At 48.5% G+C, this 27,360-nt stretch overlaps 1 protein-coding gene across 1 annotated transcript in view; it reads left to right on the top strand.

Moving 5' to 3' along the window:
* The window catches only part of B4GALT2 (beta-1,4-galactosyltransferase 2), an 897,966-nt gene that overhangs the window by 805,937 nt on the left and 64,669 nt on the right, over positions 1-27,360 (top strand). The window contains exon 6 of the mRNA XM_085602769.1: positions 16,064-16,168. Within this exon, the coding sequence (XP_085458895.1) occupies positions 16,064-16,168 (105 nt within the window). The remainder of the gene's footprint in view (positions 1-16,063; positions 16,169-27,360) is intronic.

Here is a 27,360-nt window from a genome sequence, read left to right on the forward strand (position 1 = left end):
GAGCCAGGGCAGCCTTCCCTCTACATCCTGAGCCAGGGCAACCTTGCCTCTACCACCTGATCCAGGGCAAACTCTTCCTACCACCTAAGCCATGGTAACCTTTTCTCTACCACCTGAGCCTGGGCAACCTTCTCTCTACCACCTGAGCCAGGACAACCTTCTCTCTATCACCTGAGCCAGGCAACCTTGCCTCTACCACCTGATCCAGGGCAAACTCTTCCTACCACCTAAGCCATGGTAACCTTCTCTCTACCACCTGAGCCTGGGCAACCTTCTCTCTACCACCTGAGCCAGGGCAACCTTCTCCCTACCACTTGAGCCAGGGCAACCTTCTCTTTACTACATGAGCCAGGTCAACCATCTCTCTACTACACGAGCCACGGCAACCTTCTCTCTACTACACAAGTCAGCGCAACTTTTTCTCTGCCACTCAAGCCAGGGCAACATTCTCTCTACCACATGAGCCCAGGCAACATTCTCTCTGCGACCTGAGCCAGGGCAATCTTCTCTTTACCACCTGAGCCAGGGCAACCTTCTCTCTACCACATGAGCCAGGGCAACCTTCTCTCTACTGCTTGAGCCAGGGCAACCTTCTCCCTACCGCATGAGTCAGGGCAACCTTCTCTCTACCGCATGAGCCAGGGCAACCTTCTCTCTACCACTATGTGCCAGGGCAACCTTCTCTCTACATCCTGACCCAGGGCAACCTTCTCTCTACCACATGAGCCCAGGCAACCTTCTCTCTGCGACCTGAGCCAGGGCAATCTTCTCTCTACCACATGAGCCAGGGCAACCTTCTCTCTACCACTTGGGCCAGGGCAACCTTCTCTCTACATCCTGACCCAGGGCAACCTTCTCTCTACCACTTGAGCCAGGTTACCTGCTTCCTCTTCCACCTGCCTGGTTTCCGCTCCTTATTAGGTCTGTATGCCCATGTCACATCAGTCACACTTCGTATGCACAAGAAGAAGCTTTCAAAAACTGCAAAGTGTGTTGTACTTGGCAAAGTGTTAGTGGCCTTCACAATAATTAACAACCCCTGAGACTTGAGTCCAAATAGTCAAAGCTCTAGTTCTGGCCAGAAGTAGATGAAGTAGCTTTACAGATGTGCTAGCCATCCTTGCCTACCTCTCTTGGGTGCCCTTGTGCCGCACCTGGTCACTGTGAAGGAAGCTTGTTCTGCTTAGATGAAGTAACTTTAGAAAGGAGGTGTTTGCCTGGTTTGTGTGCTGCTCTCCAAGACACTAGACCCCTGTGCTGCACCTATTTCTCCTGGCACAGTATTCCTGATGTTATTTTTCCTCCAAGCATACATTTATTGGGATTTTTTGTCTACTGACTCATTATTGCTGGTGTCATTATATCATTCAACCCTTTCCATTAGCCAATATTTCAGCTTGAGGCTGTTAGTCGCACAATACTATGGTGTAATGCCGAATATAGGGGCACATGAATCATCGTTTTGTGCGCTCGCAAAGGGGCAGATTCGCAGAATCTGCCCCTTTGCGACCGCAATTTTTGCATTTGGGATGCATCATCCTAAATGCAAAAATTGTTATTTAAGTAATCGCAAATTGCGATCCCCTAAATGCAATGTAACAAAAAAAATGCGATTTCTATTTTAAGAAACAGAATTTACCATCAACTTCAAGTTGATGGTAATTTGCGAAATCTTTAAAAAATGCATAAAAATGCATTTTTCAAAGTCACATTTTACACACAAACACATGTCCTTAGGGCATGTGTGTGTGCAACATGTGTGAAAATTGGAATTTCAGGGGTGCAACAGGGTATCCTTTTGGGACCCTTGAAATTGCATGAGCAATTTGCGAGTACCTATTGTGTACTCACAAATTGCGCATGCAATTTCCATTAATTAATATTGGCCTTTGGATCCCTTAGGAATAAAAGGGAATCAATTCCTTAATTGCGACTCACAATTTGCGAGTCGCAATTGAGGAATTTTAAGGAATCACATTTTTTTTTGCGATTCCTACATGAATTGCATTATGTGATTTCTAAATAGCGAATCGGTAAAATTTGCTATTTAGAAATCGTAAAATGCGGGCTTGATGCATGTGCCCTATACATTCGTATTTTTTAGTGATCTCCTGTTTCCTCTGCACATGCTGTGTGCATGTGTCCCCTGAGAGAAAGTGCCCACGTTCACTACCACCTAGTAGCAGGCTTTACAGCTGCAGTTTTCTGTACACCTCTCGTACGGTGCGATAGAAGCAGTGGTTACTATTGACATAAATATATTGATTTCCAACATCAACCAAAGGGCAACTATAGGCAAACCCCACACCTCAGCACTGGAGGGTCATGTTGGAACAGCAGCTTTTTGGGATCGATTGCCAAACTTTATGTGAAATCTTCACAGTGCCCTCTGGTGCATAGAAACAAAAGTCAGCTTTTTATGTGCTTAGTCCGCAGGCCAAAGCTGCAGAACCTTAACCCAAGACAATCCTGCAGAATGACATGTGCTCTGGGTGCAGGATATGGTACCAGGTGTCTTCCTTCCATTTAGTTTGGAATTGTGACTTTAGTAGCTGCATTAATGTATCCAACTTGCCAGCTGGAAGAAATAAATCACATGATACCAAGATGCAGGTCAACATTCCTTTACATATTTCCTGTAAAGGAATGTTTCCCAGGAAAGCCATGGACGCACCTAACTTTCGTGTTGAGTGGGCTCGTGGGGGAATCATTAATGTGCGTTTTGCTTTTTGATAGCAAATTTGAATACATTTAACGATCCATCTGGCTATACCTGCTTTGGAAATGGGGTTGCCCTTGTGTTGTGGAGAAAAGGCAACGAAAAGTTGTTTTGTTTTCCTAAAATCCTTAGTTCTGTCTATATAGTACACGAGGGCCCTCTTTACATCTAGTGTATGGAGCATTCTCTCAGCCACATTTTGTGGATTTTGAAAGAAAACAGGCAGTTCAATAGTTTGATTCATGTGGAACTGCGATATTACTTTAGGCATGAATTTGGGGTTGGTACGTAGTACGACCCTGTTTGCGTGAACCGGTATGAATGGCTCTTGAATGGTTAGTGCCTGGAGTTCACTAACTCTTAACGAAGTGATTGCTATTAGGAAAGCTAATTTCCAGGTGAGGAATTGAATCTCACATGAGTGGAGAGGTTCGAAGGGTGGACCCATCAGTCTGGTGAGGACCAAGTTGAGGTTCCACACCGGTGCTGGTGGGTGTCTTGGGGGAATTACTCGTTTGAGTCCCTCCAAGAAGGCCTTTGATGGCAGGCACTCTGAATAAAGAGAGGTGCTGCCTGTTTTGGAGATAGGCTGCTATTGCGGTTAAATGGATACGTATTGAGGTGTATGCCAGATTGCATCGGTATAGGTGTAAGAGGTAACAGAGTATGTTTTGAATGGATGCGTCTAGCGGGTTAATGTTATTGTTGCAGTAAATGACAAACCTCTTCTATTTAGCTGCATAGCAAGCTCTGGTAGTGGGTCTCCTGGCCTCATTGATGATCTCCATACAGTCAGGTGGCAGGTTTAGGTAGCCAAACTCTAAGACTTCAGGAGCCAGATTGCCAGGTTCAGCTGTTGCGGATCTGGGTGCTGAATTTTGCCATGGTTCTGCGTTAAAAGTGCAGGTTTGATCCGCAGCCTTTGATGCGGCACCACGGAATGTTCCAGAAAGGTGGTGTACCATGGCTGGCGCGCCCACGTTGGAGGAACTAGGATGAGTGTCAGTGAGTGCTGTCGAAATTTGCGTGCCACCAGCAGTATTAATGGCGCTGGGGGAAAAGCGTACGCAAATCTGCCGGACCAGTTCATCCATATCGCATTGCCCTGCGACTGGATGTGGGAACCTGGCGGCAAAGCTTTGGCATTTTGCGTTTTCGTTTGTGGCGAATAGGTCTATCTCTGGATGACCCCACTGATGGAAGTACGGTGGGTGTAGCTCCCACTCGTGCATCTGGTGGCTGTGTCTGCTGAGCAGATCCGCCATCTGGTTGTCCTTGCCGGGGAGGTGTTCCGCCATGAGGAATATGTTCCTCTGAATGGCCCACTTCCACATGCTCTGAGCCAGATGAGACAACTGTGGAGAGTGTGTTCCTCCCTGCTTCTGTATGTAGTACATGGCAGTCATGTTGTCCGTCCGGATCAACACGACTTTGTTGCACAGGTGTACTTTGAATGCCTTCATGGCTAAGAAGATTGCCATCAGTTCCAGAAGGTTGATGTGCATCTTCTTTTGCTGTGTCGTCCATAGTCCCTGCACTGTGTAATTGAGTACATGAGCTCCCCATCCCTGGAGAGAGGCGTCCGCTGTCAGTGTTTAAATTTAAATCAGCATGCCTGCTTCACTTTTTTTTTTTTTTAATGAATTTTTATTTGATTCTACCAAGAGTCAGAACAGTCAATACAGTCACTCAAATAAGTAGAATATTACAAAACAAAAGGATAAGATAATGAGGGGGGAGAGCGGAGACTATAAACAAGCTGGAATATCCGAAAATAAAGCAACATAATCATACAAGGAATGCGATAATCCGCTAACGCCAATGCTAGTGTGACCACATTTTTTGAGTTTTTTAATTGATCGAGGGCCCCTCGCTTTTGCAACTGCGATTCCACATTCATACATTTGGTGGGACAGTGCCCAGAATTCAGACACCTTGGGTGGTGTGGGATCTATCCATACCCTGGCTACACATAAACGAGCACTAACCACTATGATCATAATTAGTAAACTAAGGCTGGGGACCAACCCAGGTTTATAACCTGGCATAATGTCCTTGTATCTCAGATTAATTTTAAGCCCCACATGTGCTGAGATCAATTGAAATAGACTATCGCGATATCCTTTAACCTTGGGACAGTCAGCGAACATGTGTACTATATCTGCCACAAAAGTCTGCACTTGGGGCAATATAAACGCTCCAAGGTCCCAGCCGCCCCCATTTCAAAATACGATCTAGTGTATGGTATAGCATGCAAATTGTCTTAAATTGCAGTAGTTTAAGACTAATTTAGTAGGTTGACTGATCTAAAATTGCAAGTGCATCCTTTATCTCAGCGGCCGTAACCACAGTTGCCAAACAGTGGCTCCATTTTAAGGTAAATTGAGTACGATCTCCCAGAGCACAAGCCAATATATTCCTGATATATCATACTTATGCTGACCGTACGTGCTTCCTTCCCGAGTTGATAAAAGCAGGTAGGAAGGACAGATTATCTTCATCATTGCTGTAATCTAGCTTGTTTACAATATAATCCCTCACCTGCATGTTTTTAAAAACATAGCACTGCAGGAGCCTATATGCATCCTGTAATGCAGCGAATGACTTTCATACAGATGCCCCAAGTTAACTATGCCCAGCTGACCCCATTACTGCCCAACGTTATCATGAAATGTGTTGAGAAATAATGGATTGCCCCAAAGCGGGATAAGCGAATGAACAGATGGTAAAGACATTTTGTGTATATTTCACGCCTAATTCGACCCATACTCTTACTACCTTGAACCTCACCCTCTTGAAGTAGTTGGGGTCCATCATCCTATGGAAAGAAAATCTAAAACCCGAGCCTAATGCTAATTGATGCCCAAGTGAGATCGGCCAGCTTTACTTTCAACCAGTAGGCTTCGAATGCGACCCGTGAATGATGCCCAGAAGAGTAACTTAAAATCCAGTCATTTAAATCCACCCTCGTATAGGGTAGCTTCAAGAAGCGGATAGCATGTCTAGGCCGCCTATAGCCCATATAAAACTTTTCATTGCCCCTGCAAGACGTTTAAAAAAAGGAATCAGGAACTCGTAGTGATATTGAACGAAATAAAGAAAGAAACTTTGGCAATATGTTCTTTTTGACAATATTACATCTACCTAAAATCCTCAAAGGAAGCTTATGCCATTGTCGCGGTTTAGCTATTACCATTTTGAAAAGAGATTCGTAATTAAGTGCAATGATGAAATCCATACAGCTACACAAAAGTATGCCTAGATATATAGCTGTATCTACCACGCCTATCGTAAAGGAAGACAAGGGGATGCTACTATAATCTATTGAATTTAAGACGCCTTTCATGAGTGATTGCATGTCATGGGCACAAGTGATGAGGAGAAAGCAATGCCTCTCCTTGAGCATTTGGAGGAACTTACATCCGCATTTATGACGTTTGGCGACAGTGAGGTATATGAGGTGCACTCTGGTACCAAGCGTTTTTCAGCCTGTACTTGTATAATGCATAAATATAAGCAGGAACTTCACACACTAATAGCAGATGCATAGCATAGGCAGGAACTTTAGACTCTCATAGCAGACACTCACCTTAGGCAGGAAATCCACACTCTCATAGCAGTCACAGAGCATAGGCATAGGCAGGAACTTCAGACTCCCATAGCAGTCGCATAGCATAGGCATAGTCAAGAACATCGGACTCTCATAGCAGACGCACAGCATAGGAATAGGCTGGAACATCAGACTCTCATAGCAGACGCATAGCCTAGGCAGGATCTTCAAACTCGCATTGCAGATGCATAGCGGCTACCTTTCTGAGCGGTTGATGTCAATCTCGTCCAGGCCTAACATTCTCCCCAGCAGGCCCGCTCACACTTCTCCTAGTCTCACTACTCTCTCACGTCTCTTGCCCTGAACACTGATGTGATGCAATAGGTGGTCATTTTAGGGGACGCTTGATATATATGATGCGCCTGTGCAGTGGCAGGTGCTACAGAAGCCTGATGATGTCCATGTAACTAAAGTCAGTCATTGTCATGGTGTATTTTAGTACAGGCGAGCAGGGGTGGCTCTAGGCTCATGGTAGCCCTGTTCAGGGAGCGTAGGTAGGGAGCCCCGGAAGAGGGCGTCCGGGCGGGGCGAAGCTCAGGAAGGTGTTTTAATAAAACGTCCAGAAAAGGCGTTAGATGACCAGTACCTGCGGCTGCTCCTATCCTTCCGAATTAATCTCAGAACGATAACATTTAGGAGGTGGAGGAGGAGGAGGGGGGCATTGTGACACACGACGTGAGGGACTGGCACAGACGGCTGCAGGGCCATGACGCTTCGGGTTGATGCAGAAATTAAACTCCTGACCACTTACAGAGCGCATACCACATATATATTTTCTATTTTAGTTTAAATAAAATATATGTTTCTTACCTTAATTAAGGTGCACAGATTTTTGCAACCTTGGCAAGATGAACGCCCGATTTACAAATTCTACACAGACCTCTGCAGCAGCCCTACGGCTAACGGTGCCTAATCAAAGCTTTCTTAACTTTACCAATCTCTCTCCAAATGGATAAAACGAAGGGGGGCACATGTAGAGTGTTAGAGGCACCCCGCAAGCGCCACAGCTGCCAGCACCCGTGTCCAGTGTGAAACGTTTAGCCAGCCCTAGGTTTTTGTCCCTCTGCACTTTGCATTCTGGGACTTGTAGTTTGCTTGTCTCATCATAAGCGTGGGCCTAAATATCCGAGAATAAACACTACTCCTGTTGCGATTGAAAGCGGTAATGTCTGAATGTGTCGAACAATGCATGTGCGGATGATGTGCCCACTGGGTAGCTATGAAGACCTGGGGGTCACCCTGTGCCAAAGGAAAAAATACGGGTGGGGGGCATTCGTAGTGACACCGTCATCTCGTACTGGATGACACGCAGGCCTGGAGTGCCATGCCCCGGGTTTAGCTCTACCCTGTTCAGCTATGATGACCCCAGCGTTTCATGGATGTCAGCTGACCGCGTAGGTCACGTTGGCTGATTGCTTCACGGCGCCTGCTTCTCTAAGAGAGGTGAGAACGAACAGAAGGGCAGGGTTACTCTTACCGCCCGTTGAAATAAATATTTCATTTTTTAATGTTTTGTGGCTACTTGTGAAGGGTTTCAAAATTCTAGAAAAGCTGGGCTGTCACCATCCTTATTGCTGGCATACCTTAGGCGATTCTATTGTATTTACCCGCTATCCTTTTGTTTCATGATAATGTCACATATTTATTCCTATTTGTAAATTAACTTGCTTGATTACTAATGCAGCAGCTGTGTTCGTTTTAGTACTCATCTTACTCAGTGTAAAGTTAGTGGAAGCCGGAGGCCGCCAAATCCCTGCTGGGGCCGCCACGAATATGTATTGTATCCGATTCTTCGTGGCGGCCCCTGGGGTTTGGCGGCCCTGTGCAGGTGAACAGCTTGCACATGCCTAAGGCCGCCCTTGAGGCGAGTGTGATGGCCTTAGAGACTATCCCTATGGGATGCCGAATGATGCCACATCATGCAGTAGAGTAGCAAGGATGCTTTTGGCCTGGGTGCAAGCAAGGAAAGGACCCCTCTGACTGCTGTTGAAATAGTAAAATACAGCAATTTACAGGGTAAAATGAGTCTCTCAGGGCTCTGGGCCCCTGTGTCACCAATGGCAGCTACACCTGCTGCACCGATGGCAGCTACGCCTGCTGCACCAATGGCAGCTACACCTGCTGCACCAATGGCAGCTGCCCCTGCTGCACCAATGGCAGCTGCCCCTGCTGCACCAATGGCAGCTCCACCTGCTCCACCAATGGTAGCTACGCCTGCTGTACCAATGGTAGCTCCACCTGCTGCACCAATGGCAGCTGCCCCTGCTGCACCGATGGCAGCTACGCCTGCTGCACCGATGGCAGCTACGCCTGCTGCACCAATGGCAGCTACACCTGCTGCACCAATGGCAGCTCCATCTGCTCCACCAATGGCAGCTCCACCTGCTCCACCAATGGTAGCTACGCCTGCTGTACCAATGGTAGCTACGCCTGCTGCACCAATGGCAGCTGCCCCTGCTGCACCAATGGCAGCTACGCCTGCTGCACCAATGGCAGCTACCCCTGCTGCACCAATGCAGCTACCCCTGCTGCACCAATGCAGCTACCCCTGCTGCACCAATGCAGCTACACCTGCTGCACCAATGGCTGCTACGCCTGCTGTACCAATGGTAGCTACACCTGCTGCACCAATGGCAGCTACGCCTGCTGCACCAATGGCAGCGACCCCTGCTGCACCAATGCAGCTACACCTGCTGCACCAATGGCAGCTACGCCTGCTGTACCAATGGTAGCTACACCTGCTGCACCAATGGCAGCTACGCCTGCTGCACCAATGGCAGCTACGCCTGCTGCACCAATGCAGCTACACCTGCTGCACCAATGGCAGCTACGCCTGCTGTACCAATGGTAGCTACACCTGCTGCACCAATGGCAGCTACGCCTGCTGTACCAATGGTAGCTACACCTGCTGCACCAATGGCACCTCCACGTGCTCCACCAATGGTAGCTACGCCTGCTGCACCAATGGTAGCTACGCCTGCTGCACCAATGGCAGCTACGCCTGCTGTACCAATGGTAGCTACACCTGCTGCACCGATGGCAGCTACGCCTGCTGCACCAATGGCAGCTACACCTTCTGCACCAATGGCAGCTCCACCTGCTCCACCAATGGCAGCTCCACCTGCTCCACCAATGGTAGCTACGCCTGCTGTACCAATGGCAGCTACGCCTGCTGCACCAATGGCAGCTACACCTGCTGCAACAATGGCAGCTACGTCTGCTGCACCAATGGCAGCTCCACCTGCTCCACCAATGGTACCTACGCCTGCTGTACCAATGGTAGCTACGCCTGCTGCACCAATGGCAGCTACACCTGCTGCACCAATGGCAGCTACGCCTGCTGTACCAATGGCAGCTACACCTGTTGCACCAATGGCAGCTACACCCGCTGCACCAATGGCAGCTACGCCTGCTGCACCAATAGCAGCTACGCCTGCTGCACCAATGGCAGCTACGACTGCTGCACCAATAGCAGCTACACCTGCTGCACCAACTGCAGCTGCCCTTGCTGCACCAATGGCAGCTACCCCTGCTGCACCAATGGCAGCTACCCCTGCTGCACCAATGGCAGCTACCCCTGCTGCACCAATGGCAGCTACACCTGATGCACCAATGGCAGCTACGACTGCTGCACCAATGGCAGCTATGACTGCTGCACCAATGCAGCTCCACCTGCTGCACCAATGGCAGCTCCACCTTCTGCACCAATAGCAGCTACGCCTGCTGCACCAATAGTATCTGACCTGCTGCACCTATGGTAGCTACGCCTGTTGCACCAATGGCAGCTACGACTGCTGCACCAATGCAGCTCCACCTGCTGCACCAATGGCAGCTCCACCTGCTGCACCAATAGCAGCTACGCCTGCTGCACCAATAGTATCTGACCTGCTGCACCTATGGTAGCTACACCTGTTGCACCAATGGCAGCTACGACTGCTGCACCAATGGCAGCTACACCTGCTGCACCAATGGCAGCTACGCCTGCTGCACCAATGGCAGCTACGACTGCTGCACCAATAGCAGCTACACCTGCTGCACCAATGGCTGCTACACCTGCTGCACCAATGGCAGCTGCCCCTGCTGCACCAATGGCAGCTACGCCTGCTGCACCAATGGCAGCTACCCCTGCTGCACCAATGGCAGCTACACCTGATGCACCAATGGCAGCTACGACTGCTGCACCAATGCAGCTACACCTGCTGCACCAATGGTAGTTACGCCTGCTGTACCAATGCAGCTACACCTGCTGCACCAATGGTAGTTACGCCTGCTGCACAAGTGGCATCTACGCCTGTTGCACCAATGGTAGCTACGACTGCTGCACCAATGCAGCTACACCTGCTGCACCAATGGTAGTTACGCCTGCTGCACCAATGGCAGCTATGCCTGCTGCACCAATGGCAGCTACTCCATAGCACTGTACAAATCTGATGTGCTGGGCCCCTGTGGCTAGTATGTGGCTTGCAGTCAGTGGCCTGCCATGCTCTGGCATTTACGAGAGTATGGTGCGGGCTGGGTTGTGGTGCATGGTTACCTCATCACATCCCGGCACAGCTGGGTGCAACGCTGTGACACTGGGCATGTGCACCTGGATATGGTGATAGGAAGTGGTGATCACTCAAGGGAACAGGAGAGCTCAGGGAGGCACCATGTTCATCTAGATGAGTTAGGATAGTTCAGAGACGCCTGATGTGCTGCAGGCGGTCATGGGTAGCCTCAAAGCGCTGTACAAGTGGAGGCTGCTGCTGCTGGAAGGGCATTACTGCTTCCGTGAGTTTTACTCACAGGCCACGAGGAGGGTGTCTTGGAGAGCTGACAACTGTGCTGCCGGTAGGGCAGCATAGTGTGGGCAAAGCCACCATTAACTGGCACAGAGGACGTGTAGACTCATGACTGGACCTCTGCCAGGTACCTCTGGCAAAGATGCAAACTTATATCCGACACATTCAGCTAGTCCTGCCTTTTGACCCAGAATCACGTTCCAATGCGAGGCCTGCAGTGTTGGTTTTGACACTGTGAAGGTGTGTTTAAGAAGCCCAGCATGCATGGTGCTGCTGTCTAAAAGCAAAGACTGCTAAGATGCCACTCTTGGCATCGATACCTTGGCAGATGTACAGCAATAATAAGCTTTAGTGCTAATTGTTAGTATTAGAATGGACTAGGTGGCATCCATCAAGCACAGACAACTCACTGAAGTAGGAGCAAGACAGTCATCAGGTAACTCATGCGGTGCCTACTGATTGAAGAACCAAATCGTGCAGACCTGACTGCCTATAAGGGTTCTCCAGAGTCGGTTATGGAGGGCCGGATCCATGCTAGAGCTTTAAAATAACTATATTTATCTAAATGGGGATATGCTCCAGGACTGACTTTGGAGAGCCTTGGCCTGTAGAATAGTCAATATCACCTTTATCAAGTTTCAACACCGCAGCAGCCTTCAGTGGGTCCCTGGCGAAGGCGAGAAACTTACGCAGCCTGGTACTCATGGTGGAAATATGGGTGTGATCCAAGGATGAATGATTGATGCTGAAAAATCACAGGGTGCACTAATGATCACTGGGGATGGTCCAAATCTAATATAAGTATGAATCATGGTGAAAATGCGACCCAGTAGCCAAGTCTTCCAAGTGATGGTGCAAATCTGGTCTTGAGTGCAAATCTAAACAAGCAGTCAAGATGATTGAGTGATGATGCTGCTGTTTCTGTCCTGTTGTTTCATGATACTCTTTATCTCCCTTAATAACTTCTATTTGTAGATAAATTGAGCAGCAAGGGCACATCTGAAGCACTTTTAAAAGTTTGACTTTCTTTAACGAAGAGGATTCCTCATAACAAGTAAAAGGTCAAAGGCGAGCTGCTTTGTTCCGGGGCTCTTGATTGTCAGATGCTGTACGATTTAATCAAAAGATTGACTGTCAATTGGCTAAAAAAAAAATCATTTCTAATTATGATTTCAATACTATATGTACCATGATAGCGTTTACCTTAAGGCGAACTGCACTTTTGGATTTCACACTGCGAATTAGAGGGGTGCCAAATATGGCTAATTTACTTTTACGTAATTATGTGAACTTTTAGCAAAGTTACGTGAAATTACGAATAATTACGGAAAATGGAAATTATATATGTTAGCGCAAACGTCTCTTTGCGTCACTTTTTGGCATGAGGGTGCATTTCAACAAAAGCAATGCGAAGAACTGCTGCTTGCTGTATGTTGTTTCAGTGTTTGTTGTAAATTTTTACAACGAATGGAGCATTGACAGTTCATTTTAACCATCAATGGCATGTAATTATGAGAAGTGGCAAAATGGCATACTTTGTGAATTTTGTGTAACAAGCAGAACATAAAAGTCCTGAAATTATGTGAATTACACCAGTGTAATTAAAAATGTTCTCATGCCTACTGGGAATGCCTCTGAAGAAAGAGTGGTGAACACTCAAGTGGCAAGAAAACATAGATGCATTCTTGCTGGATAAGACATGCAGTTGAGAGAGTGTGGGCTGGAGCGACAGAAGCATTAGTCTTTGTGGAAGATATGTATTTTTTTCTTTCAGAAGAACTTAAGGGTGTTGCTTTTCCTGGTGTGCAGGGCTGTTTCTACCAGAGACTTGGCGCTTGCAAAGAAAAGCCTCTGTTCACTTGGAGGCGAGACAGAAGCTTTTGAAGTCTTTTTGGTCCTACTAGGGAGCCATGGAGGTTGCCCCACACAAGACTAGTGTGAGCCTTATTTTTAAGTTCTGTAGCCAGTTAGATTGCTAGGTTCTGCATACTACTTTTCACTCTCTACATTATATGTGGGAATATAGTTACTTAGCAATTCACTTTCAGTTTTTAGGTCTCACCTGAGCCAGCGCATGCGCTGCTCTGGCGAGACATTTAGTGAGTGGGCTTTAAAAAGCCGACCAAAGCTTTTTGTGCGGCCTAGAGCATGCGGTTACATGCACAGTTACGAGCAGAGGCGCCATCTGGCTTTCCTCGCATTGCTCGCGGGCACCCTTACAGCGCGCGATCAGGCGCCATCTGGCTTTCCTCTCGCTTGCTCTCCCAAGCACGCGCTTCAATGCTCCTCCCCCTCCCCCAACACAGAGCGCGTCTCGCGGCCGCGTGTCTTGTGTTTTTTTTACTTTTACTCGCGTGCTTGTCACACCATAGCCCTTCGGGTTTACCCTCTCTACTAGTTCCAGACTCACTATGACCCCTCGCGTGAACTTTCACTACTTCTGGACTAATTATGACCCCCGTGAGCTTTCAGTAGTTCCTGACACACAAATGACCCCTCGTGTGAGCTTTCACTACTTCTGGACTAATTATGACCCCCGTGAGCTTTCAGTAGTTCCGGACACACAAATAACCCCTTGCCTGAGCTTTCACTAGTTGCAGACTCACTATGTATTACCCCTTGCGTGAGCTTTCATTAGTCCCGGGCTCACTAGGACCCCTCCCGTGAGCTTTCACTAGTTCCCGACTCACTATTAACCCTCTCCTGAGCTTTCACTAGTTCCAGACTCCTTTCTACCTCAAACCCCCTTCCATTCTACCATGTAACTCCTCTCTCACCATCCGTCTCCGTATCTCCCTTCTCTCACCACCTACCCCTCTCTCCTCCTACCCATTGCAGTCACCCCACCCCCTTTCAACCCCTTCGCCTGCCTTTCAACCCTCATGGCTGTCATTCCATTTCCTACAATCTTCACCTTCCATGTATGTTATTTCATGGCCCACTTTCCCCCTCACCCTCTCAGAATCGTGTTTCCCTCACCTATCTTTGCTTTTTCGTCTGTCGCCTGCAATCTCTCCCTTCCCCTCTCTCTCTCACTCCTCGTTCTCCACTTCAGAAGCCCACATCTGCCTTCCACTCTTTATCTTCTGCTCTTGTTACCTGCCCCCATGCATGGTCTCTTCTGGTCACTCTTTGGCATCCTTTCTTCACTGCCCTGCAGTCTTTCCATAGCTTTCTCTGTCACCAACCTTGCACTCCCACCCACTCCAACCCTGCAGTCACTCTCAATTTCTCTTCCTCCCTCTACCCCCTCCCCGCAGTCTCCTCCACCCTCCCCTGCGCCCCCCCTTTTGCCCCACGTGCAGTCTTACTCTTTTCTATCCTTCTGTCTGTCCGCCTCTGCAGTGGCAGCCCACCCTGCTCCTTTGCTGCCCCTTTCTCTATGACCCTGAAGTCTCTTCAACACCTCTTTACCCGCCCCCCTTCCCCCCTTCCCTCCTTCCTTCATTGCGCCTCTTCCTGTCAGTGGTACTGTCTCTCCCTCACCTGTCATTTTATCTGTCGCTCTGTCCCGGTTCAACGCATTGATTTGTCCACATGTACCAAGACAAATTAAAAGCTGTCTTCAGAAAGCAATGGAATCTGCATATTATTTCGTGAGCCTAATAGAATTTTTTTTTTTTTGGGCATGAAATACTAATTTCAACTAAACTTTTCATGAATCCTTCTTAAACAAAGTAAGTATTTTTGTCGATGCAAATTTTAGTCAGCTTAATTGCCCTACTTAACTCTTACCGTCCCGCACCCGATATTAAAATGTGCTTTAACTTCTTGACGGGCTTGGCCTCACTGACCCTGGAACAGAAAATTTGGCATTAAAGGCAGTGGAGTTCATAGAATTACAGTCAAACATTATTACCGCATGCATGTCTACTAACACTGTGGAGTAACTGGCGTTAACATGGTTTCTGCTATGCAGGGGCGTTTTCACAGGTCCCTGCAGCAGAGGGGGGCCCCCATCTTTCTGGGGACCCCTATCCTTCAGGTGTTCACATTCAGCCCAAGGCCCATGAATATCTGTGAGACATGGGAGACACATGGGACACTCATCACATTCTGCAAGAGGGCATCACTTTGCGTTACGCCACTGCCACTTTTAGTTTACTCCAGCTGTTAAATTGTGTTAATTACCAGGAGATGTAATGGTATTAACATTACAGCTCCCGAAAATTACACAACATTTATAAAGCATCAGCATCGTTCTAATGAGGGATAAATGAGAGTTTAGAAGGTTACATCTACACTTGTATTTTTTTAAAGGAATCATCAGTCAGAAAATGCTGCTTAGTGAAGATGGAGAAAATAAAATCAATTGATGATTTTGATAGGTGGTTTTTTTCAGCATAATTATTAGCCCGATTTAGCAGGAAAGTGTAAAATAATATCCAAGAGCAGAGTGAAATCAGGTCAGAAAGATAGTGGAAAAGTGGAGTAGCATATTGACATGTACTAAATGCACACAGTAACAAGCATTGGCATAGCCAATAGGTCTCGCCTTTGGGACCTTATAAGTGTTTAGCCATGCAACAGTTTATGTTGTTGCACCAAGGATATTATGTTGCATAACTAAATACTTACAAGGTCCCAAAAGTGAGACCTATTGGCTATGCCAATGCTTGTTACTAGTTGCCACTCAACTATGCATTTCAAGACTGCAATTAGAAAAAAACAGCAAAGGAGTAACCTGATCATGTGCATTGTGGCATACATTATAATGCAAATGAAGCTAAAGGCCACCTTTATCAATTTTAAAAACTTTGAATATCTACAAACAACGAAAATTGAGAGGAAATTATATTGTTAAACACATTCCTTGAAATACCATTAAAGAAATTTGAACTAGAGATGCCACAGTAAGCTTGGGTGGAAGTTGAAATACCTTCAAAGTGTGTCATGCAGCTCTTCTCCTTGTCTCACTCTTTCTCTCTATCTACCTCTGTCCTTTACCACAAGGATCACACTGAATGGGATGAAAGTATCGAGGCCAGATGTACGGATCGGAAGGTATCGCATGATCAAGCATGACCGGGACAAGCACAACGAGCCGAATCCTCAGAGGTGAGCCATTGATCCCTCGATTCATGTGATTCAGGCGGAAGGGATGGGGCTTTTGGTGCCTATATTTGAAGCAGAGTACATCATTAGCCTGTTAAATGCTTGATATGCATGGCTTGTGTGCAGTGAATGACATTGATGCTGAAGCCAGAGTTGACCACAGTCTCAGTAAAAGAGATGTCTAATTGGCAAACCTTTCTATCCTGCAAGAATCACACCTCCTTCTGGGTTGGGGATGAGGGTTTGGCAAGGATGGTCGCCCATTTTCTTTCTGTTTCTGGCAATAAATTGCATCAGTCTTAGACTGTTAGTATTGTTAGTTTGTAGTCTTGCCAGGTCAAACCAGCCTATCCACAGGTAGATGGAAACATGGAGGATTGAACCTTGGGGACGATCATTTTTTAAAGGTTTATGTGAAGGTTTATCCGTGATCAGGCGCGGCCGGTCCATTGGGGCTGAGGGGCCACGCCCCTCCACCTTTTGCCCCTCACGAACAATGTCTGTCAGGCTGCACAAAGGTCATGCTGACAGACGCTGTTCACTTTCAGTTCAAGCAGCCAGGAACCACACATGCGCAAAATGCGCAGGCTTCTGGCTGCCTGAGATGAACTTTGCTGGGATGAGTAAGTCACAGCTCCTGTGGGCGTGACCTCCTCAGCTTAGCAACGGTCCAAGAGGACCTCCCATCAGTGCCTCGCACCGGGGTAACCCCTGAAGTACCCAGGGTTGAGTGTCAATCAGTGACACTTCATCACAGAGTGGGGTAGGTTCAGCAGTCTCACTGACCCCCTCCCACTCTGTGATGATGTTGGGACTGCTGCCTTCCCTCATTGGCTGACCTTAGGTCAGCCATTGAGGGAAGGCAGCAGTCCCAAGCCTCCTGGAACCTCCGAGGCAGAGCTGGCTGCAGGTAAGTGTGTTTTTTTTTTTTTTAAATTAATGTTTGGTGCGTGCGTGAGTATATGTATGAATGTTTGGTAAAGAGTGTTGTGAATGGATGTGTATGTGTGCATGTGTGTCCCGCCTGCCCCCTCCCTCCAAAACTTAGCAGCCGCCACTGTCGGTGATTACATTTCTGAGCGATTGATTGATACACCTGGACCTTGCACCATAAAACTTCCATGTTTTGTTAGTTTGTCCTAAAGTCAGGGATGTTAAAGTGACACAGGTGGAGGAACCTTGTCCTCAGGTTCTATTATTGTGATGTGCACTCTTGTATTGCAGCCAAATATTCTTAAATTCACACTGCTTTCTGACATGTTCTTTCAGCTAGGAGTAGCATCGTATTTCAGAGCTTGAGATCTTAAGGTAAATCTTGGATGTCATATTGAAGAGGTGAAAATAACACATAACAGAGTGCAGTAGCTATGGGGGAGGGGAATTCCTTAATATATCATCTGTGCTCTATTTAGGCTTCTATGGAGTTCTAACAGGAATAACAAGAAGACAATCTTTTTGGAAGTGGAAGCATAACCTACATTACATGGTATGCTTCATCACAAGCAGAAACATGTTGGCATTAGGGTGATGGATCGAGCCATTGTGCTCATATTCCACACCTTCATGAAGATCAGATGAATTTATATTTTGCATACCAAGGAGACACTTGTGCTTTCTTATTGTGCTTTTGGTACCAAGGAACCTCTTGTGCTTTTGTTTTGTATTTTTGGTACCAAGAAGACCCTTATTGTTATTTTTTAGGTCTCGCCTGATCCAGCGTATGCTCTGGTCTGGCGAGACATTTAGTGAGTGTGGGCTTTAGAAATGCGACCACAAGCTTTTGCTTGTGGCCTAAAGCTTGCTGTTACGTGCGCGTGCACGCGCACAGCTGGCATCTGGCTTCCTATCTCTTCCTCATTAGGCGCATCGCTTAAGCACCCTTAAATGCGTGTTTTTATTGCCTTTGTTTATGTGACCGAGATACATTGCATTTGGCAGAACATTTCTGGGGCCGTACTGCATGAAATACACCAGGTGGCGCTAACGTGTTTTACAGAGCACCATACAGCATTAGATATAGTGCCATTACAGCGATATTCAGCGCTGCTTGAGACACACTTCTCCAAAATGTCTCAAATGTAAATACTTCTTTAGATGTACTGACACTATACAGAGATCTGGTAAGTCCTCTTGCACACTGCCCCAAACTGCCCCTTTGTGCAATCCTGCTTCAGAGACAGGGAGACTCCACAAATACTCAATACTGTTTCGGATGCACTGCCCTGTACAGGTTTTTTTTCTCATTCTCTCTCGTGACACTTATCACATTATACCTGTTAAATGGTAGCGGCAGTTTCAGTCGATAACCCTTCAAGTATTGCCCGGCGGTAATCGCCTCTCATACCATTCGATAATTTACCAATGAAAGAGGCAGGCGCCGGAGACTGGAAGGCAGGAAACAAAGTTTTTATTCCGTCGGAGCAGAACACATCAGATCAGACAGCAAGGTATCATCACGAGGTGCTCTAACTGCATCTCTGAGGCCTGGCCTCTTATACACAGGTTTATGACTTTATTGCAGAGTTATCATACATGGCACATTCTTGAGATTGTCTTGGAACATGAAAGAACATCCTCGGAATCCCCACTTCGAGCTCGTTCCCACACATATCTACAGTGGAAGTCCCCACCCCATTCACAGTAGGAGATGGCTATCACACAGCTGGACATTCCGCCAATTCCCGGGGGTGTGTGCGACCGGCCGGGTCTCAGGGGGGTAGGGGCTTTGATCTACTGTAATCCCTTTGATGTGAGGTGTTTCCCTTACAGTAGGGGTAATAAACTGCATCCGCAGGGCTAGGTGATGGCCTGGGATCGGTTCGGACAATGGGGCGCAGAGGAAGGGGGTTATCAAAGAGATGCATGACCATGTATGGGATGCCGGTCAGGCGTGGGATGTGGTTCCATGGCAGGGTCGCGCAGAAGGAGAGGGTTTATGGCCCGTGTATGAGAGAGCGGGGGTGGCCGGCGCGCGGGGGATGCTTGCAGCGCCAGGGGGACGCGCTGACGATCGGCAATGAGCAGGGAGAAACCTGGGTGCCTAAAATGGCTGCCGTGCGCTTTCCTGTGTGTCGCGCTGGGGAGAGACAAGATGGCGCAGATAATGTTCAGTTTGCAAGCTAAATTTCCACAGTCCTCCCTTTTAACATGTCTCGCCAGCTTGTCTAGTTCGGATCTATCCCCATAATACTACGAACTTCCATCTCATACAGAGCTTTCATTCGTTCCGCTTCAAAGTTCAAAGTCTTAGGGCAGATGCAGTTCATAAAAAGCGAACATAAAGGTGGCAGACACTGAATCCCCAAGCAGCATCCACATAGTATCACAATTGGTATTAGGATAAATGAGAACAGCCTCCATCCCCAACTTCTAATAGTGTCCCAAAACCAACTCCCCAGTGACCATTCTTCTTGCTCCTGATGAACCTCTGCGGAAAGTCTGTGGAGGTGTTCAGTTGCTTTGTAGACTGAGGGCGAGTTATCCGGTACGTAGGTACAACAGCTGGACCCAATGATGCGGCATGCTCCTCCACGATCAGCCAGAACCACATCTAGAACGAGGCGGTTCTGAAGAGCCACTAGGCGGACGGCCTGGAGCTCGGCGGTGTTGTTGGCGAGGACGCCAGCCGTAATGTTCATCGCCGTTTCGACTGCCTGGGTTAAGTGGCGGATGGCACGGCTGTTTGCCATTGGACCCCAGAGTGGAACGAGACCTTTTACTGCGTCCATGAACTGTGCTCCGGTGGAGTCGGCTTGCACAATGTCTTTGGCACGTTTCTGTCGGTGATGGTTTGCTGGAGCCACATATGTCGGAGGAAGGACAAAGGCGATGTAGCAGGTGCCTCCCCAACCTTTCGGAAGCCAGGTGTAGGCCTTAGTACCACAGACGAAGTACATATTCGGGGAGGCAACAAAGGAGGGTGGATCAACTGAGTCCAATGTTCGGGTGATGAGGCAGGAGCTGTGGCCCACCGGCTGCGCCCCCAGGCCTTCGAGGCACACAAATCCAGTGATGTTGATGACGGATAGGGCCACTGTTAGGGTGGCGGCCGTCCGTTTCCGGAGGTAAGAGAAGGTGGGTCTGGCTGGGTTGTTGAACACTTGCATTTCAACTCGTTCTTTGGCAGGGATGTCCATGTGAAAGGAAGTGTTTGATCTCAGAGGACAGAAGGGGGCAGAAGTTCTTCCAGTTTTGTTCAGCCAGAACCCATGGTAGAAGTGTGACATGGTTCTGCCGGAAGTGGCATTGTCCTAGTAGCTTTCTTGCAGGAGGATTAGCCAGGCGAGGCAGGAACCATGGACAGAAAAAGGTGAAGGGATGAAAGGGATACAGTGTCCAGTAGCATGTGGTAGCAATCCACAGATCCAGCAATTAGTGGCGTTGGCGGCAAGATTGTGTTGGTGGAGCAGCTGCACAAAAGAGTTATTCCAGAACTCCTTACGCCTTTCTCGGAGTTGGGGTGAAAGTGAGATCAGATGGTATTCTTTCATGGTGGTAGGTTGAACGGTGGTCAGCAATGTCTTATGAGCGGGTGTGCTCTCCTCCATGATCCAGAAGGTGACCATGAGGAGAAGGCAAAAGAGAAGGGTAATGAAAAGTGTAATAGTCTTTGAGCTGTGCATTCTGTCAGTCTTTGGGTTTTTGTAGTGGATCTTCGGACGTCCGGTTGCTTCCATCATCTTCATGTCGGGCGCTTCCATCACCTTCAAAAGACTCGGTAGCGGGCAGAACCACAGACTTTGTTTAGTTTCTCTCCTGGTGGCCTTTGAGGTGACTAGGCTACCGCTCTGAGATTTCCACTTAGTTTGTGGTCTGCTTAGCCGAAGTTCTCTCCTTTCGTCGCAAGTTATACCCTTCCTTGGATGGTACGGTGGGATCGGGATATTTCACTAGCTCAAGTGTCTCCGTATCTGGGCGGCGGTTCAGGGATGGTCGGTCTCTGTCCAGAAGTTCTTCTTGGGCGGTGATGTTGTCCGTGGTCGTCAGGGTCGGTGATACCTTCTTGCAGTGGTGTGCATGCAGCCAATTGCGTTTCCCCTCCACTCGAAGAGCTGTTCGGGTGGTGATTAGGACTTGCAGGGGGCCCGTCCACCGGGGCTCCAGACTCTTGGTGCGCTGGAAGTTACGCACTAAGACAAAGTCGCCGGGTTGGATGTCGTGCCCGGGGCCCCTGGAAACATCGGGAATGGCTTGCAGCACCTGCTGATGGATAACAGACAACGTTTTAGTTAGGTTATACAAATAGTCAGACATGAGGACGTCCGGGACGTCGTGGATGGATGTTGGTTTTGGTGCAGTCCAAAGGTTCATGGGCCGCCCAAAAACGACCTCGTAGGGGGTTAAGTGGTGTTTAGTGGGGGTGGAACGCATTGATAGCAATGCTAGCGGGAGAGCGTCTGGCCATTTCAGTCCTGTGGTGGCAACTATTTTTGCTATCTTAAGCTTCAATGTGGCATTATGTCGCTCAACCAAGCCTGCAGATTTTGGATGGAAGACCGCGTGGAATTTCTGTTTCACACCCAGCCCCTTTAAGATGAGTTGGATAACCTCGGCTACAAAGTGGGGGCCATTATCGCTCCACAAAATTCGACAAAGGCCGTATCGGGGGAAGAATTCTTTCAGTAGTACTTTTGCAGTAGTCATAGCGGTGTTGTCGTGGGTTGGGTAGGCCTCCACCCACTTGCTGAAGGCACACACAACGACAAGTACGTACTTAAAACCTTGGCACCTTTCTAACTGGACATAGTCCATTTGTAGGACTTCAAAGGGGTGATTGGGAACCCCAAACCCTCCCCGGGGTACAGCAGTTCCTTTCCCAGGGTTGTGTTGGAGGCATACCAGGCATTGTTGGACCAGACGTTTGGCTGAGTCTGGGATTTTGTCGTTGTGCCAGACTTTGGAGATGAGTTCGATCATGGGGGCAGACCCTATATGTGCGGGGGAGTGTGCCATGGTCAGCATGGGGATCAAGTATGAGTCGGGTATCAACCATTTGTTCGAGTCTTTAGTTCGCCAGCAACCGTCATCGTCCTTCAATCCCACCCGGGCCCATTCAGTTAATTCGTGTGGTGTGCTGGCTAGTTGGATATCCCTAATCGTTTCCCTAGCATCCTTCCATTTCTCAGTTTGTGACCTGGTCACGTACATACGGGTCGTGGACCTATTCTCGGCTGTGGTTCGGGCAGTAATGTCAGCTAGTGCATTTCCCTGTCCTATAATGTCTGTCACCTTCATGTGCGCCTGGCATTTGACCACGGCCAGCCGTGTGGGGAGGAGGACTGCTTCGGTCAGGGCAGAGACTAGATCTCCATGCAGGATGGGTGTGCCGTGGGAAGTCAAGAATCCCCTCTCTTTCCATAAGAGCCCAAAGTGGTGAACTACCCCGAAGGCGTACTGACTGTCTGTGTAAATGTTTGCGGTTGTCCCTGCTGCCAGGATGCATGCTCGTGTGAGAGCAATTAGTTCCGCCGCCTGTGCGGATCGCTGTGTGATGCGGGCTGTCTCAACAACTGTTCGGGCTGTGGTGACTGCATAGGCAGCTGAGGTGGTGCCATCGGGGAGCTTGATACATGAGCCATCCACCCACAGTTCTCCGTCAGGGTCCGGGAAGGCAGTATCCCGGAGGTCAACCCTACTCTTGGTCTGTTCGTCGGTGAGGGTCACGCAGTCATGTATAGGGGACGCATTGGGGTCAGCGTCAGGGAGAGGTAGTAGAGTAGCTGGATTCAGAGTAATGCATCGTTTCAATGTGATGTGGGGTGCAAGCAGAGTTAGTTCGTAACCAGTCAGTCGCGCGCTAGTCAGGTGTTGGGTCTTGGTTTGGTTTAGGAGGGTGTCAACCGCATGGGGTACCAATACTGTGAGAGGGTTCGAGAGCACGATCCCCTCACTTTGCCGGATAGAGACAGCAGCGGCGGCTACTGCTCGAAGGCAGGCGGGCAAAGCTCTGGCTACAGGGTCAAGAGTGGCAGAGAAGTAGGCACAAGGGCGTTGTTTAGGGCCTATGGACTGGGTTAGAACAGACAACGCACATCCCTCCCTTTCGTGGGTGTAGAGGGAGAAAGGTTTAGTGTAGTCTGGGGTTCCTAGGACTGGGGCCGAGCAGAGGGCGTCTCGTAATTCTTTGAAGGAGGATTGGCATTCGGATGTCCAGGGGAGAGGGAAGGGGACATCTTTAGCCAGCAGGGAAAGCAGAGGTTTTACGATAAGACTGAAGTTTGGCAACCATTGTCGACAAAAGGAGGTGAGGCCTACTAGGGACCTCACTTGCTTCTGAGTTTTGGGAACAGGGGTTTCTAGGATGGTCTGAATTCGGTCAGGGGTAAGTTTTCTCCCGTCTTTGGATAGTAGGTGGCCTAGATATGTTACTTGGGGTTGGCAGAATTGCAATTTCTTCCTGGAGACCTTGTGACCATTCTCCGCAAGGAAGTGGAGGAGGTGAATGGTGGCTGTGACGGCAAGTGGAGTGGTGTCGGCCGCCAAAAGAATGTCATCGGGTAGTTGGACTGCATCTAGTTGCCTCTTGAGGGCTTGGCTATAAATGCTGGGACTCTCAGTGTAGCCTTGGGGTGCCCTACAGAATCTGTACGAACGGGCTTTTAAGGTGAAGCCGAACAGGTAGCGGCTGTCTGGGTGGATGGGGATGGAAAAGAATGCGTTCTTGAGATCAATAACGGTAAAAGTGGTGGCAGTGGACGGAATCAGGGTGAGGATGGTGGTGATGTCTGAGACCACGGGGTACTGAGGTATGACTACTTTGTTAACTTCTCGTAAATCAACAATAAAGCGGTATGCTTTCTCATCTCCCTCGCCTTGCTTTTTTACAAAGGGTAGGATAGGGCTGTTGCAAACATTACTGACTACTTCTTCTACCACTCCTGCATCGACTAGGGACTCGATGATTTCCACCAATGCCTTCTCGCCTTCGGGCGATATCCGATACTGTGGAAGCTTTGGGAGCACTGCGTCCGGTCGGACGGTTATGTGTACTGGGTCGATCACCATGCGCCCTACATCTGAGTCGTATTTAGCCCATAGATGTGAAGGTAACGTGTCGAGTAGGGACAGGTCAGCATCGGTTATAGAGAGCATACGCCGTGTGTGACAAGGTCTGAACGGATCTGGGTTATCGTGCAGGATGACTCGAACTCCGTCTGGGGAGCATCTGATGGTAGCTCGAAAATGTTTTAGCAAATCAAGTCCCATAATAGCATCGGGGGTGTTGGAGGAGAGTAGAAAGGTCGTGTCAGTGGCGTTATCTTCTAAGTCAAAGGAGATTGGTGCTGATAAGGGGTTAGTGGAGGGCGTTCCATCGAAGCCTATTGAGGTTACATGTGAGCCAGACAAGGGTGCCCTAGGAATCAGTCGTTTAGATAACGCACTACGTGTCGCCCCAGTATCTACCAGGAATGGAGACTTGGTGCCCAAGACCTTAGCAGTGACGTAAGGACCTTGCTGGTCAACACGGAGTTCGACTGGATCCCTCCCTTGTCCCTGGCGGTCCTATGCGAAGTCATGGGTGCTTTCGTAGTCGGACTGCTGACACTGGTTTTGTCGGGGGCGATCAAAAGTGTTTGGTCTGCCTGGCCTGTCGTTGATGGCGTCGTTAGTGTACCCTCGTCCCTGTCCTCTATTTCTGGGGTCATATGCTGTGTCTCTGGGGTCCCTATTTTTGTTCAATTCCAGAAGGACCGGGCACTGGGATTTCCAGTGTCCGAACCCTCTACAGAACGCACATTGGTTCCCATCTAAGTCTCTCCGTCCGTTGTAGGGTGCAGGTGTATGGTCTCTAGGGGGTAGCTTTCTAGGGGCGGTTGGTTGGTGATTCCCTTTCGGGGGCTCCCTTCCTATGGTCACCCCTTGCAACTGTGCTATCATTACCCTCTCCTTCAGTTCCTTTTTCTTCCTCTCTGACGCCCTATCGTTCTCATTCTTTTGGTTTTCGTAGTATTGGGCCATCTGGAGGATTGCTGCGGGTTTGAAGGCTGCCCAACTACTCTCGCTGGTCTGTAGCTTCTGGGAGACTTCTTGTGACAGACCCTTCACATAATTCTGGACAAAGAGGTGATGTCCGGTTGCAGTGGTCATGTCCTGGCCACTATAATCGGAAAACACAGTCTCGAATCGAGAGAAGTATTCAGACACATCCTCCTGGGGTTTCTGGCGACAAGCCGTCACTATCGACCAGTCTACCTTTCTTTCTGGGATTAGAGTCTTCAATTTCTGTACAATCTTGTCTGGGAGCTCCAATATGGCTTTCGGGGGTTTCTGTCCCGGTTCTCGCTGTTTATCTATGGTATCGAGTTGTACCCAGGTATATCCGAACGGCTCAGCGTGGTCAACTTTCAGGATTTGCTTCCACACATCAGCCGGCAGACATAATCCGAAGAACAAGTCGATATCTGCTAAAGTCATTATTGTTGAGCCTAAGGCTGTACCTAGTTCGGTGTAGAAGGCAGTCGGGTTCTTTCTTAAGTCGGGTAGAGTTTTTCTAAAGGTCAAAATATCTTGTCGGTCCCACGGCTGGTAGACCCAATTATATACAACCCTTCCCTTCGCATCTTGGTGGTTGATGTCGTCATGTGTTCCCTGACCTCGTGGGGGGACCCAGTAGGGGGCGGCCTCTTTGATGGGCATCATGGTATCAGTCCTTCCTTCCTGGGGCTTAGTCGCTATGGGGGTTTCTGCTTTAGTGGCCTGTCTGTGTTCTTTAAGGTGTCGATAGACCTCGAGTGTACGAGTGAAGAGGTTCGTCACATCGCCCTCTCCTTCTTCCCCAATGTCTACCTTCCTATATAGGGCCGCTAAGCCTTCGGGACCTTTATCGTGGTACCTATCCTCATATGTATTCAGGGCGTGATAACAAAGTCGTACGACAAAGTGTCGTCTGCGGCTGTCGGCATATGAGTTATACACGTCTGTTATATACTCCTCACTTTCCTTTCGCTCCACCAGTGTCCCTACTATCTTGTCGATTCCTGCTCGTTCCTCCCTTGTTAGTCGATTCATTCTGGTGGAATCTTTCTTTCTCATCTCAGGGTCATCCAACGTTATTGCCGACGTTGTGTTCAGTACAAAAGGCTCGGCCGGCGCGGAGGCCGTGAGGACCGAGGCCCCTGTACTGCTTTCGCTTGTGTTTGGGGGTTGTGGGTGTTGCACTACCGATTGGGAGGGTGCGTATGGAGGGGGCATGTAAATGATCGGGGGACCTAATAGTAATTCATCATTCGTCCGTTGCTTAGAGGACAACTCAGGGTAGAGCATAGAGGGGGTCCTAACAGCGTACTGGCTTGATGTTTCGGGCTCCTGTCTTAGTTTAGTTTCCCTTCTCTCCTTTATTTCTTCTTCTAACTTTATTGCGGCAAGGTGAGCTGCCTTTCGTAATTCCTTTTCTGCTTTTACCTCTTCCCTCTTTTTCCGTTGCGTTGCTTCTTTGCGCCACATGCCGATACTGTCAAGCATAGTAGGCGTCGTTTTATTGCTACGAAGAGCTATTTCTAGCATTTCTATCTTATGGTCGTCGAAGGATCCCATCAGTGGCCACTGACTCTCGGGGTCCTTCCTTGTATATTTATGCCATAGCTTGCTGTAAGCTACGGCGACTAGTCCATATTTAGTGAACATGTCCTTATTAGGGGTGCCTTCCAGTGGAGCCGGATGGTCCACCTCTAATAAGCGGTCCGGGCAGAACCAACTACCAATCAGTGGGGAGAAGATAGGCATGACGGGTTTCAACGGGGACAAAAGTCAGCACTACCTATCTTTTCACTGCTTGCAAAGACTAGACAGAATATCTCTATTCCTCGTTATTTGTAAGCAAAGAATACCTCCAAAGAACCAATATCGAACAACTAGTGTTCGGACAATCAATCAATCAATCAATCAATCAATCAATGGGGAGATAAAGATAGGCACGACGGGTTTCAACGGGGACAAAAGTCTGCGTTACCTACCCTTCACTATTTGCAAAGACTAGACAGAATATTTCTATTCTACGTTATTTGCAAACAGAGAATATCTCAAAGAGCACTATTCTTCAAAACAATCAATGTTCGGACAATCAATCAGTGGGGAGATAAAGATAGGCACGACGGGTTTCAACGGGGACAAAAGTCTGCGTTACCTACCCTTCACTATCTGCAAAGGGAGAGAGAGAGAGTATTTCTACTCCTCCCCGTTTGTAGACAGCGAATATC

This window comes from Triturus cristatus, chromosome 4_2 (genome assembly GCF_964204655.1).
Source record: "Triturus cristatus chromosome 4_2, aTriCri1.1, whole genome shotgun sequence".
Taxonomy (NCBI): domain Eukaryota; kingdom Metazoa; phylum Chordata; class Amphibia; order Caudata; family Salamandridae; genus Triturus; species Triturus cristatus.